The 15,631-nt window shown below is 39.2% G+C and overlaps 1 protein-coding gene across 4 annotated transcripts in view; it reads left to right on the top strand.

Moving 5' to 3' along the window:
• Nucleotides 1-15,631, top strand: part of OPHN1 (oligophrenin 1) — a 617,232-nt gene that overhangs the window by 12,113 nt on the left and 589,488 nt on the right. For all 4 annotated transcript variants that reach the window (XM_082376596.1, XM_082376595.1, XM_082376597.1 and 1 more), the window contains one exon: nucleotides 49-206. In XM_082376596.1, the coding sequence (XP_082232722.1) occupies nucleotides 53-206 (154 nt within the window). In that variant the 5' untranslated portion in view covers nucleotides 49-52. The remainder of the gene's footprint in view (nucleotides 1-48; nucleotides 207-15,631) is intronic.

Here is a 15,631-nt window from a genome sequence, read left to right as displayed (position 1 = left end):
CTCTTGGTCTTTGTGTCTTTCCTCTCTCCTTCCAATCCCCGCCATCAGAACCATGGGGCACCCCCCGCTGGAGTTCAGCGACTGCTACCTGGACAGCCCTGATTTCCGCGAGAGGCTCAAGTGTTATGAGCAGGAACTGGAGAGGACCAATAAATTCATCAAAGACGTGATCAAAGACGGCAACGCGCTTATCAGCGCAATGAGAAGTAAGTGGAAGGCTTCGATGAGCAGTTTCCTCGAGTCGGTGGCTCTGGCCTTTGAGCTCTTCCACACCACGGGGAAAGGGGGGATTTAGGGTGATTCCCAGCCCAGGTGTCTGAGGCGAATGGGTTTCCGGACACTTTGGAGTGGGGTCAGTAGAAGTGGAAGGTGGTGGCTGCAACTAGAATTGGGGCTTTTCCCTTTAGTGTCCTTGGCTTTATAAGACAGGATCTGTAGCTGTCCCAGGGACCGTCTTGTTCTGCAACTATCCTTTCTTGTCAGACTGTTGTTCCAAAGGGACAGTCTGCTTGTACTGTCAGACATGTTTCTACCCATGTATGAGGCAAAGGGACATCCAAGCTGACTGAGGAACTGCCCTAGGACCTCCTAAAGAATTGGGAATTCAGGCCAGCAGCTTGAGTCAGGGTTTTGTTCCTGCCTGGCCTCTGGTTGCTATAGGTAAGTATGGGGGCAGTAAAAAAATTTCAGATGGCAAGTTATTTTCTAAGGAAAGCACCTTTGCCCCAGTGATTTTTTTTCTTTAAGTTACTGAGTTATGGTTCTGGTCAAGGTCGGTGTAAGTTCAGAATTATTAAATGACATCACATGCCACTGAATTCTCCTCGAGGGTGGAACAAAGACCTGCCTAGTCCCTGGCAGGAGGAACCCGGCCCCCTGGGAGCATAGTAGAGAGCTCAGGTTGGGAGTCATCTGGCTGAAGGAACCTCACCTAGCTTGGCTTTCCCAGTGGTCACGGTTAACAGCTGTGGGACCCTCCCCTGCTTCCCCACTGTGTATGGAGTTTTTATTTCTGCTAGTTGGCAGAAGGCTTGGGGTAGGAGAAAGAATAATAAACATCCCCAACAAGAGTGCAGGCAAACCAATCCATTGTGCCAAAGTATATACCCAGAAGAATGGAGGTTAGTGAATGGGTGGATATAATTCATTTTTTCTCTTCTTGGTTGAAAGATGATTATGAAAAATAAAGTCAAAGTCACTGGCAAATATATTCTGTATGCCTATAACTTTTTTCTGAGTGGATTTATCCCACAAATACTGTGTCTGGTCCAGCGTGGGGACCTTAAGGCAAATGCAGCCAACCAAGAGCAGAGAGAAAGGCTTGGGAGCCGCAGCGCAGGGGTGTTTGTTGTGTAGCTCTCCTGATTTGCCCCTTGGAGTCTGTGCCTTCCCTACATATGTTGTCTGCCCACTTTGGTCAGAATAGAAGTTTTCCAAGTTCCTGCTGGTTGTTTGACTGAATTCGATCATATAATGGTTTGTCTTATTGCAGTCTGAACAAGAGTAAACTCTTGGCAGCACCTGAAAGATGGGGTATTTGAAATGCTGATCCTTAGAAACTTTAGGCCAGGCTTTGGGGTGTGTTGCCACTTAATAGAGTTCATTGAGAGGTTAAACATATGCAGGTTGTGCCACAAAAGTAGTTAGAAAGGTGGGGGTTCCTGAAAGGAAAAGGGGGAATGTTTGGATTTTCTTTTTATTTACTTGTTTCAGTAAACTGCTTGGTGCAGTATTCATAGTCAAATGAAGCTCATCTAAGCCCCTGGAAGGGACTGGCTTTGTGAAGTGTAGGGTAAGCTGAAAGTGTTTGTGCTAAAAAATGAGCAGCTGAGGAATATCAGAGAGATTAGGATTCTTAAGAGAAAATAAACAGTTCAATAAAATGCTTGAGGGAGGGCAAAAGTTTTCTAAGCGAGGGGCAAGTTGCGGTTTTTATTCTTTCCTTTTCTGAGATTAAACGTGGTAAGAGTCAACAATTATGCAGGCTTAAACCTTTGCATATGGGCAAAAGATCCAAGAGTTATTTTGGTTCAGGGGGCTTCTTGATATTTATGGTGGTTTTCCCTTTCTGAGTATACATAGAAAGCCAAAAATAGGACAGTTAGGAAGTAAAACCCAGCAGCTAACCCACACTCCATTTCTTTCCTTTAAGTTGCATGATTCTAAAAATGTGATTAGCTAGAGGCAAAGGCGGGATGTTTCCCACTGTCTTGACCACAGTAATGTTTATACTCCCACTCTGTTTCCTCACACTGGGCTAGCTGGGCGACATTTTGAGGGTAAGTGAGGTAGATGCAAAACAAAGGTATACTTTTGCTTTGTGTGGAGGAAAAAGGAAGAGAGAGCACTGGAAGTGGATTTAGAAGACCTGGGCTACAATCTTGGCTTCACCATTTTGGGATAAGAAGGCACAAATCATTTACTTCATATATAAAATGGGGGTAATTATACGCACCTCACCGAGTTGCTACGAGGCTCAAAGGAGTTAATGGATTATGAAGGTATTTTGTAAATGGAAATGGCTAAATATTGTAAGTTGTTGATAATACATCTTCAGGTTAATAATATATCTGCTGGTGAATGTGTACTTTTCGGTAGATTTCTAAAGGGAAATACATAAGCAGAAGTAGTTGGAAACATATTTTTTGCTGTCATCTTGTTGGAAAATGTCATTCCCTACATTGGTGTGTCTCAGCAATTAATTTTGTATATATGTGTGTGGATTCATTTTGTCATTTGGAGTCTGGCATTAAAAGTAAAGAAGAATTATTGGCACCTTTTTATTTAACTTATTAAATTGACCATCAAATCAACTGGCTAGTGTTTCTAGGAACCAGTGAAACCTAGTGCATCATGCCACAAAAACCAGCTGCAGTTTTTGTTAAAGTTGTTAAGCTAGTTGGAACTTGATTTCCTGCTTGTGTCTGATTTTGTACAGAGCTCTAGATAAGGTTTTAGTCACAACTGTGTATGATGATTAACTTATTAAATATAGGTCCTGTTTGGATATTTAGATCTTCTTAGATCTGTGCTCAGAGGTAACTGATGTTATGAATGATATTCAATATGTCTTCCTTGGGAAAGTGATTCATTCCCTCCCCCCCCTTAAATGTGATCTATTCATAATTGTTGGAGTACAAAATGGTGATTATAACTTAAGCCAGTGAAAAATAAAAACACTGGCACTCTGAAAGGTGAATATACTGCACACTTTTCTGTTTGTTCTTTGTTTTTATATAGGCAGCTTTGGTCCCTGGCGTTGTTTGAATATTTTCTACACACTTAGGCTAGGTATTATTTAGAACAAGTGATATAGCCTCTGCTTATATCCCAACACAACATGATACACCTAATAAATGTTATATAGTTCAGTGAACACATATCATTCATTCCGTAAATACTCGTGCACATACTAAATTCAAGCCATTGTTCTCAGGGCTGTCACAGATGTGACAGAGTAAGTCACAGATGGGATCCTGCCCTCAAGGAGGTCCCAGACTAGTAGGGGAGGTAAGATATATGTAGAGATCACCATCATATAAGGTAGTAGATATGGATCAGAGCCATAGAGTGAGACAGGTGGACACCATGGTATGCGACATTAGAGGGAGAGGTCATTTCCCTGTGGAAGGACAAGGAAAAGCAAAGGAGGAAGTAGCATTGTAATTGGACAGAATTAATAACACTTATCACTTGTTTAGTTGTTCCTATATGCCAGGAATTAAAATCTTGTAAGAGCCTTATGAGGCAAGGATTATTATTCCCACTTTATATATGAGAAAACTGAAGTTCAGAGGCGTTAAGTAACTTTCTCAACTGATAAGGGCAAGAGTGAATTAGAGCCCAGACCTGACTCTAAAAGCCCTGCTTATTTTACTGCATGGAACTGTATTCAGGACAGGGCATTTCATGTAGTAGGAATGACATAGAGAATGTAAAAGGATAGCAAATAATTCAAGTCATCTGGGATATATGGTGCAGGAAGAGAAGTTTGGGAGATAAGGTTGGAATAGAAGGTTGAGGTCTTGACTGTGCAGGACCTGTTAAGTACTTCAGACTTTTCTTTATAGGCAGGGAGTATTAAAAACATTTTTGGTAGGAGAGAGACATGGTCTGAGCTGTGTTTTAGGAAGATTCATCTGAGGGTGATGTGTAAGATGTTCCAATTCTAAACAAATATTTGTGACTTTTTAGCAATTTATTAGGAACTTTAAATTTTCTTTGATATAGCTCAGGGGTCAGCAGACCTCTTCTGTAAAGGGCAATATTTTAGGCTTTGAGGGCCATTCAGTCTCTGTGGCAATTACTTAACTGCCGTTGTTGTGAGAAAGCAGCCATAGGTAATACGTACATGAAATGAGAGTGGCTGTGTTCTAATAAAACTTTATTTATTGACATTGAAAAGTGAATTTCACATAATTTTCACGTCACAAAAATATTGTTCTTCCTTTGAATTTTTCAACTGTTTATAAATATAAAAACCATTCTCAGCTCATCTGGGGCGGGGGCATACAGAAATGGCTGTGGGCTGGGTTTGATTCACTGGTTGTAGTTTGCAGACCTCTGATACGAGTAGTTAACCTAAATGGATTTTTTTATTGGTAAGGCAGTGAATATAGTTATTGCTAAAACATAATGCCATATTTCACATTTTCCATCAACTAATTTTACTCTGGTGTGCTGCTACTTATGCCTGTTCTGGATTCAGGGTTTGCAGGCCCAAATGCTGTCAGTGGCCAAGGAGAAAACAGAAAAGCATGAAGCTATTGGAAGTGGGTTAATAGGGCTGGAGTGATTGGGGTAAAATACAGCAGCCTCATCCCATGTAAAAAAGCCTTCGCTTTCTTTAAAAATGTGATAGCTAAATGAAATATATTTACAGCCTGGATTCAATCAGGTTGCAACTCCTGAGCTAGATGATCTATTTCTAACAGTCTAGGAGTCTTGGATTCTGATGGGCTAGGAAAATAGAAGGTGATAGTCTCCAGACAGAGATTTCTCTAGGGAAGCACACTAGATGCTGCAAATGAACAGAGGCAGAATGATGGTATAGTGGGAAAAAACCCTAGACATGATGGGTATGGTGATGGTTCTGCTACTAATGGGATCTGTGACCTTGGTAAGTCATTTGCTGGGGCCCTTGGTGAGGAGCCCAAAGGTAAGGGTGGGTAGGGGATCTATAAGCCCACTTTCAGATCTAACATTCCATGATTTTTCTTCATGCATATTGTAGTTTAACCATTTGGGAAAGGAATGAGTAACCTCATTATAGGATCTTAATTTATACCTACATAAATTTTTACATTATATTAGTATATTGACAGCATTAATTAAATATAAAAATTTAAACAAAATTTTAAAATAGCCTTTCAAAAACCAAGGATAACATACTTTATATGTATGTATGTTTATATGTATAAAACCGATGTCAGAAAAAAGGAATTTTATCATTAAGCCCACACATACACATGTACAACCACAAATACACAGGCTGTCTTGGACTAATGAAAACTTATGTCTTAAAAGAATGCAAAAATGTCACTTTCTTACATTCTATACTTTTAAAGACAAGAGTTTTAGATGTTTACGTTAAGGTTACTTTTTAGGGTACCTTTTCAGCTCTTGCTTTGGCAACCGGAGCACATATTTGGTAAGTAATTGCTTTCCTGAAAGGATGGGTCAATTCCATCTTTGAGGCAAATTTGATATTGAATATATTTAGTGGAGCCATCTCTAGCTTTGCACACAGGGAACCTGGGTACTAGTTCCAACTGTGCCACTTCCTAGCTGTATGACTCTGAGTAAGTCTTTAGTTTTGCAAACCTAAGTTTTCCCATTTCTAAAATTAGAAGTTTGGTCAGTGAGCTTTAGGGCTCCTCCTGGCTTTCTCATTCTGTTTTCTGGGCTGCCACTGTCTTGCACAAATAGTCAAGCAACCTAAATTGATTCCATCGTAAACTTTGGAGCCAGTTCATCTTTACTCTGGGAGAGCGGGCAAAGGGAAAATCCAACTGATATGTCCAGTGTGAGTAGATGACTTGAATCATGCTAGCCTATTTGATTATCTGCTTGGTGAATGCTTCTTGAGAGGTGCCAACCTGGTGCCCTTCAGTTCTGTCCTGAATAGCTCTATAGTGAGGGAGACCAAAGCTTTTAATCCCTTTGGACTGAGTGTAGTGCTATGGTGTGCAGGGAGGAGTTGGTGATATAATATACATTCTCAGTCAACAGATATCCTGTCATTATCCTGGTGATAGTTAATCAGTGACTTGGAGGACATGAAGTTGCAATCGGCTCTCTGTATCTGCAGGTTCTGCATCTCTGGATTTAACCAATGGGGGATCGAAAATTCCAGAAAGTTCCCAAAGCAAAACTTGATTTACCACATGCTAGCAACTGTTTACATAGCATTTACATTATATTAGGTATTATAAGTAATAGGAGGATGTGGGTAGGTTATATGCAAATACTACACCATTTTATATAAGGGACTTGAATATTTGTGGATTTTGGTATCTGCAGGGGTCCTGGAACCAGTTCCCCACACATAATGAGGGAAGACTGTATTTTAGATATTCTGTAGAGTCGCTCAGATCAATGTAATGAGTATGTCGTATGGTACTGCTGTTAGTAGATATGAAGCAGTGTCAAATGGAATTTGGTGGAGGCAATATTACCATATTCATAGAAGGTCCTCAGAAGACCAGATTCCACAGTAGCTGGACTGGAGTGCTGTGGGGAATAGGGTGGAAAAGTGAACCAAGCCAGCCTTTCAGTGTGACCATTTACGAGAAGCTGGTAGGTTTTTTTCTTTTTTTTTTTTTTATGGATGGTGAATGGTATAGGGTTAGGGTAGGGAAGATTATGGCTTGATCTTCTTATTAAGAACAGTTTTTCAGAGTTAAGAATTATGAAGGAAAATTACTTTTCAGCTTCATTTTTATAGCATCATTTTTTAAAAGCATAACCCAAAACTTCTGTTTAATCTGGCACCTGCTTCTCTAATCAGTAACTGTAGAAATTTCCTAAAAGCCCACGATGATCTGGAAAGATACATGCTTTTCCAGGAGAGTATCCTGGAAATCTTGAGCTGATTTTTTTTCTAGTGGGGTGGAGGGCCCTCATGATACGTTATTGGGCTTGCATCAAGTGCTAAAGCCCTACACGATGTAAAAATAATTAATTTTAATTCAACAAGGATTTACGAAGCACCCACTATGTGTCAGACAACTGGGCAACTGGAGATATAATGGTGAATAAGGCTTATATGGACTCTGCCCTCTTGGAGCGTACGTTAAACATCTGATTACCCACTTAAATAATTTAATTACAGTTGTGAGAAGAGCTATGAAGAAGTTCAGGATATGATATATATTCTATCACATGTTATTAAGTGGGTCTTTGTGGGGGGAAAAATGAGCTAGACTGTGAGGATGCAACTGTCCATAGGAAAAAAAAATAAACTGAGAAGGAAGAGTTCCTAAGTCAAAGCTATCTGTTTTACTACTGTGGTAGTTAATGGCCCTGATAATGAGCAAGATTCTTTAAGTGAATGGAGAGTTTGTCAGAAATAGGGTGTAGTATATCTCCTGGGGTCTTTGGCTGTGCTGTGTGGCTTGTGGGATCTCAGTTCCCCAATCAGGGACTGAACCCAGGCCACAGCAGTGAAAGCCCAGAATCTAACAACTAGGCCACCAGGGAACTCCCCTCCTTCTTCTTTTATAAGTATATTAAAAACGTTTTTTGAGTAAGTAACACATGAACATGGTACAAAATTCAAAAGGTCCTCCTCCTGTGTCCCAGTTCCCCAGTTCTTCACACTAGAGGCAACAACTGGCAACTTTTTGCTTATCTTTTAAAAAGACTTTTCCTGGTGCTTTTCTCAACTTCTGCTTCCACAGGAATGTGTTCATTGTGGGCAAATTCTCAGCCACACTGGGGCAAGATTTCTTTAGGATTGTACTTGGAGCGAATGGTAAAGACCTCATAAAATCAGCTCCTCCATAAAAGCAAAAAGGACACTGGCAAAAATTGTCAAAATCAACTTTTTCAGAACTCTGTAAATTAACCAAAAGGCTTGCAACAATCTGAAGAATGTTTATTGATGGAAACATGTTGAACCTTTGTAACAGCAGGTTTTGTGGCATTTTAACTTACCCTGCCTCCCATTCCCTTCTCCAGAGCTTTGTGGTAGCCTTGAAAACCCACAGCCCCATAACCATAGTAGCTGTGGAAACCAGTAGCCTTTAGCATCTGAGGGAGAAGAATGGGTTTGTAGTTCCTCAAAAACTCACAGACCTATAGTCTTGTCACTATCTAACCTGTCTTGAAGCTACCTAGGAAAGCCCCATTCACACAGCTTCTCATTACTTCATCTGATTTAGAGCTAGCTCAGTGGGAAAAGTTCTGACCCCGAGGTGTTTAACATCACAGGTGACTGAGACTGAGACCAGTAAGGGCAAGCAAAAGCCTGGCCAAAAACATAAAAGGGGAATGAGATGTCTACTGGGGGCTTTGAAAAGCTCTGACGTATTCCAGCAGATCTAGAAGGCTATGTGCATGCCCAGGGCTGCTCATGTGCCTAGAAAATACCTGAGAGGGCCCCAGTTTCTCTCCTATGGCTGAACTTGAGGCAGAGTTATAAACTGCTTGGCTGAGTGTTAAAGAAATGACCCAACATGCACACAGAACCCCTCAGAAAAAAGTGGAAGACTTAATGGTTCAAGACATTTAAGGACATCTCTGAACAGCTACCAGCTGGCTACTAAACTAACCAAGCAGAGACTTTAGGGGCCACATACTACAAGGAATACAGACATTACAGAATTTGTCCAAGAAATATGATAAACAAACAGCAACAAAAACAATGACAAAAACAACAATAACAACAGAACCTGGGGGAATCTGATTTCCAGAAGTACCACATTACATTGTCTAAAATGCCCCATTTTCTACAAAAAATGATCAGATATGCAAAGAAACAGAAAAGTATGGTTCATACACAAGAAAAAAGATGTCAGTAGAAACTGTCCCTGATGGAGCCTAAATGTTGGAATTTAGACAAAAAATTAAATCAGCTAATATAAATATATTCAAAGAACTAAAGGAAACCATGTCTAAAGATTTAAAGGAAAGCCTGAGAACAGTATTTCACCAAAGAGACAAGGAAAGCCTGAGAACAATGTTTCACCAAAGAGACAATATAAAAAGCTAAAAATTATAAAGAAGAGCCAGATAGAAATTCTAGAGTTGAAAAATAAAATAACTAAAATGAAAAATCCATTAGAGAGGTTCAACAGCAGATTTGAGCTAGCAGAAGAGTCATAGAACTTGAAGATAATCCAGTCGGGGATTATCCAATCTAAGCAAAAGAAAGATAAAAAATGAAGAAAAATGAACAGAATCCCAGAAATTGTGTGACACCATCAAGTGTATCAACATATGCATAATGAGAGTCCCAGAAGGAGAAGATAGAAAAAAGCAGATAGAATATTTGAAGAAGTAATGGCCAAAACTCCCCCAATTTGATGTGCAACACTAATCTCCAGATCCAAGAAGCTCAAAAAACTCCAAGTAGGATAAACTGAAGAAGATCCATACCTAGATACATTATAGTCAAACTGATGAAAACCAAAGACAAAGAGAGAATCTTGAAAGAAGGAAGAGAAAAACAACTCATCAGGTGAACAGAACCCTCAATAGGATTAAGAGCTGATTTCCCATCAGAAACCATGGAGACTGGAAGGCAGTGGACTGACATATTCAAAGTGCTGAAAGAAAAATAATGTCAATCAAGAATTCTTTATTCATCAAAACTATTCTTTTAAAACAAGGGAGGGACTTCCCTGGTGGTTCAGCAGTTAAGACTCCATGCTCCCAATGCAGGGGGCCCGGGTTCGATCCCTGGTCAGGGAACTAGATCCTGCATGCCCACAGCTAAGAGCCTGCATGCTGCAACTAAAAGATCCTGCATGCTGCAACTAAAGATTCCGCACGCTGCAACTGAAGATCCCGCATGCCGCAACTAAAAGTTCCTGCATACCACAACTGAAAAGATCCCACATGCTGCAACTAGAGATCCCACATGTCACAACTACAAAAGATCCCACATGCCGCAACGAAGATCCCGCATGCCGCAGCTAAGACCTGGTGCAGCCAAATAAGTAAATAAATAAATATTTTTTTTAAAAAAGGGAGAATTAAGACATTCTCAGAATTAAAACAAAACAAAACAAAACTGAGAATTGGTCACTAGCAGAACTGCCTTACAGGAAATACTAATGAGAGTCCTTCAGGATGAAATGAAAGAATGATGTATGGTAATTTAAATCTGCACCAGTAAATGTAACTACATAGGTATATATGAAAGACACTATAACTGTCTGTTTTTTAGTAACTCATTTCTTCTCTATTTGGTTTAAATGACAGCTGTGTTGTGTAATAGTTATAAAACTGTTGATCTTATGATATACAAAAATGCAGTATGCATGCAATACAGCACAAAGGATGTGGAGGAAGCAATTATATTGTAACAATGTTTCTGTATGCTTTCTAAGTTAAGTTAAAATTAATATGAACCATATTGTAATTTTAATCTTGAGGTCAGCCACTAAGAAAATAACTAAAAAATATATAGTGAATGAAATAACACGAGAATCAAAACAGTACATTAGACAATATCTATTTAACACAAAAGGTAGTAATGGAAAAATAGAGGGAAAAGATGACAGCTAGAAAACAAAGTAAATGGCAGACATAAATCCTATCTTATCAGTAATAGTAAATGTAAATGGAATACACACTTCAGTAGAAAGGCAGAGATTGGCAAAGTGGATAAATTGATCAAAAATGGATTAATTGATTGAAATATGTGCTGTCTTTTAAGAGCTACATTTTGTGTTCAAAGACACAAATAGGTTGAAAGTAGAAGGATGGAAAAATATACCAGGCAAATAGTAACCAAAGAGACTTAGGATGGCTATATAAACATCAGACAAAATATATTTTAAGACAAAATTTTTATGACATTCAAACAAAAACATTTTATAATGGTAAAACTGTCAATATATCAGCAAGATATCAAGTTATAAACATATACACCTAACAACAGTGCCCCAAAATACATGAAGCAAAAGTGGGCAGAATTGAAGGGAGAAATAGGTAATGTAACAGTAATAGTTGGAGACTTCAATACTGTACTTTCAATAATGGGTAGAACTACTAGACAGAGCTCAGTGAGTAAATAGAGGAATTGAACAACACTATAAACCAAGTAGATCTTCTACAGACATCTGTAGAACACTCCACACAACAGCAGAATACACATTCTTCTTAAGTGCACATGGAACATTTTCCAAGACAGACCCTCTGATAGGCCACAAAACTTGCCTGAATATATTTATTTATACAAATTATGTTCTGTAGCCACAGTGGGATGAAATTACAAATCAATAGCAGAAGGATATTTAGGCAGTTCATAAATATGTGGAAATTAAATATCACACTCCTAAGTAACCAGTGGGTCAAAGAAGAAATCACAAGGGAAATTAGAAAATACTTTGGAATGAATAAAAATGAAAACACAATGTGCCAAAACTGATGGGATGCAGCAAAAGCAGTGCTTAGGGGAAAATTTATAGCTTTAAACACCTATGTTAGAAAAGAAGATCATAATTCAATAAGCTGACCATCCACATTAAGAAACTAGAAAAAGAACAAACGAATCCCAAAGCAAATAGAAGGAAAGAAATGATAAAGTTAGAGTAGAACTAAATGAAATAAAGAATAGGAAAATCTATTTTCTCTATTTAAAATAAAGAAAATTAAAAAAAAAAATCAAGATTTGGTTTTTAAAAATAACAACATTGAGAAACCATTAGCTAGACTGACAAAGACAAGAGAGAAAAGACTCAAAATATTAAAAGCATGAATGAAGGAGGAGACACTACTACCAAACTTACAAAAGTAAAAAATGAATAAATGGGAATACTATGAAAACTGTATGCTGATAAATTATATAATTTAGATGGAATGGACAAATATCTAGGAAGACACAAACTACCAAAATTGACTCCACAATAAATGGAAAGTCTGTGTAGACCTATAACAAATAAAGGCATTGAGTTAGTAATCAAAATACTACCCACAAAGAAAAGCCCAGGCCTAGATGGCTTCACTAGTGAATTCTTCCAACCTTTAAAGAAAAATTAATACCCATCCTTCTCAAACTTCCAGAAGTTAGAAGAGAACACTTCTTAACACATTTTCTGAGGCCAGTAGTATCCTGATACCAAAACCAAAGATATCACAAGTAAACTATTGACCAAATTCCCTTAAGAATGTAGATGCAAAAATCCTCAACAAAATAACCAGCAAAACCAAATCAAGCAACATATAAAAAGAGTTATACACCATAACCAAGTGGAATTTATTCCAGGAATGCAAAGTTAGTTTAACATCTAAAAATCTGTCAGTGTAATAGTATATATAATATACCAAATAACTAGAATAAGGGAAAAAGCATTATTATATCAATAGATGCAGATATTTTTAAAAGTCCGCTACTTTATTATGCTAAAAACACTAAGCGAACTAGGTATGTCAGGTTAGTGATTGTCTAAGTCTGGGGGAGAGGATCGGGACATGTTGTGACTACGAATGGGCAAAGGATTTCTTTTTGGGGTTGTAAAATTTTTCTAAAATTAGATTGTGATGTTAGTTGCACAACTCTGTGAGTATACTAAAAACCACTTAATTGTACACTTTAATAAGTGAATTTTATGGTATGATTGTGCTTGGAGAAACAGAGGTGCTTGGTTTATGTACTGATCCCTTCCTTTGGCTCTTCCTTATAGAACAACAGAACTGGGAAGTTGTTTAGAAAGCTTCACATCCACTCTGTTGAGTTGATATCCAGGGAAAGGAAGCCAAGAGAGAGAACTGACTCTTCCAGGGATCTAGAGCTAGAGTCTGAATTGGGACCAGAATCAGATTTTCTGGTTTCCCATTCCAAGGCTCTTTCTGCACTGTACTCTAAAGCAGGTACCTTGCATTAAAACCGTGTGGATGTTCTTTATTGGGGCTGGGGGTTCTTTTGTTTGAAGTGGCCCAGTTGGCAGTGAAGAACTGTGCTAGTGGAAAGTTTCCTTTCATTCTCTTTCCTCCATTATCATGGCTGGGATCAGGTGGTTTCCGTGTTGAGCAATCTAGCCCCATTTTAATTACAGCCTGGTTATGTTTTATTTTTGTCACAGAAGAATGACAGTATATTACATCTTGGTGGTGTGCCACCTGTCCTCTTTGTTTCCTGCTCCAAGAACCTACACCAGCTGGTTGGGCAGTTCCAGAGGCCTCCCCTCTTCTCTGCTCATCTGTTGACTTCTTACGGCAAATGCAGCTGCTTTTCACATAGTGGATAGTGTATATTGGGAAATATGTGGCGTTACTAAAGGGTGACAAAGTCCTCCCCCCATATTATTTTTATCCCTAGGCACCATGGAATTTCTCACTAGTGGCAAGCAGTAGGCCTAGCACTATAGTACCGTATTAGGAACGTCAAGGCTGTTCTTTGCAAGAGGTTTTCATTAAGGACTTCCCAGAAGCAGGAGGGCCACATTTCAGCTTCCAACTCGCTTTCCAGCACCAGGCTCTCGTGGAAAAGCCTTTCCCTGTGATTGGAAAAGTATGTATTATGCATGTGGCAGTTGACAGATGGAGACTAATCCTGAATTCATCCATCCTGAATTCATTAGGTGGGGGGAGGAGGGTGGGTAACAAGCCAGCGAGGTGTTTTATAGCTGCCCCTTACAACTTTCGCTTAAAGCAGGAAAAAAAAACACTGGAAAGAGAGTTCTGAAGAGAATGTCTCTGTCACCATTATCACCATGCTGAATTTCTCTTGTTCTTAACATGGGAAATATTGATATCTTTCCATATTTGGTTTATCTGGAGTGATTTGTCTTCTAGAATCCAAGCCCAGTGTTTCAGGGTTTTTGGAAGGGGTACCAGTGTGCTAATTGGGTAACAGCTCAGCCAGGGAGTGTATGGCTGCACCAGCAGAATGAAAGGGGAGGGAAAGCTGGGATTTCTTGGCATTTTGTTTGCGTTTTCTTTGTGAAAAGCAGATGCTGTTTAACTGTTCCCTTTTCTTTTTGATTAATGGGCAGTATCTTGCTGGGAATGGACTCATAGAGTTCTAAGGGACTTAAGAGAACATTTTGTTTAACTCTTCCATATTTCAGATGAGGAAACAAACCTAAGAGGGGGTGTTCCTTGTCCAAGGTCACTGAGACAGTTAATCACAGAGCCAGTACGGGAACCCAGTAATCAGTCCCACTCTTGGGCTCTGTGCAATGTCACTGTGCCTTACGAAAACAGTCTCTACCCTTCACCAATCTCTTTTTGCTGAGCCAGTGATTTTTTTCAGAATCACTTTCAGCTTGTGAAAGAAAAGAATTGTTTTCTCTTCACTGCCTCTGGCCAAGAATGCACCTCCAGTGTTGGTCTGAAGGCAGCCAAGCATTTCACAGACCTGCAGGAATGGAGTAGGGGAAGGTCAGGAAATCTGAAGTCACTGCTGTACTTTTTCTGGTTGGCCCTTGCCTAGTAGGAACTTGATGAAATAGAAGATCAAGAGACAGACCTTCTATAATAGAACACTTACCCCTAGATATGTGGAATTTAGAGAATGCAATTATGAATGAGGAAGAAGCAACTCTAATACAAATTGAGTTGGGATTTAGGTTTGGTACTGTTTGTGCTGGGCAACAGCAAGGCTGGGATCTGTGAACATGATCTCACTCAGGTTGACCAATTACCTGGATGCGGGCATAGATATAGATATGGGCATAAGCTAATATTTACAGAGCACTTTATAATATACAAGGCACTTTCACATACATTATATAACTTAATCTGGGAAGAAAAGTGTTATCTCTATTTTATAGATGAGGAAACTAAGGCTTACAGAGTTTAAGAACTTTCATGCTACTAGTCAATAGTAGAGCTAAGACTTAGATTTTCTGAATATTTCCACTGTTCCACTTTGATTTTATTTCCTTTAATGATGAAAGAGAATATAAGTGCTGTTCAGAGGAACAGGTAGTTCAGAAAGTAGAGTTAATGAAGAAGAGATATGGGGTCTTCTGTAGAGAAATGGGAACAGCCATCAGTACGCATCTCCACAGGAAGTGGCCATTAGGAAAGGTTTGAAAGCTGGAGAACAGCAGTAGAGGAGTGGGTAGCTAACAGGACCGATACACCAGAGCTTGTGGTAGAGTTTCTGGCGTCATCAATCTTGGGCTATTCTGTGAGCTCCTGTGGAGAAGACTGTCTAGACCAAGGTAGAAGCCTTAAAAGCAGAATTCTCTGAAGCCAACGGAGGTGGCTAAAAGGAATTAGGGAAGCTTCATATTGTGATGAGGGAGAGGGTGACCCTAGGCCTTTTTAATTACATCTTTAGGATGGAGAATAAACCTAAAAATTGTAAATTAGTTAACAAGGAAGAAAAATAGGGGCGTATTTTAGTAGGCTGCTCGGTTTTTGATTCTGAAAGCTTCATAGGTGGTACAGACATTATTTAGCCCAAGTTATCCGTGAATGTTGAATTTTGGGGCTAATACACATCTTGTTT

This window comes from Balaenoptera borealis (genome assembly GCF_965194805.1).
Source record: "Balaenoptera borealis genome assembly, chromosome: X".
Taxonomy (NCBI): Eukaryota; Metazoa; Chordata; class Mammalia; order Artiodactyla; family Balaenopteridae; genus Balaenoptera; species Balaenoptera borealis.
This window is presented reverse-complemented; position numbering and strand designations above follow the sequence as displayed.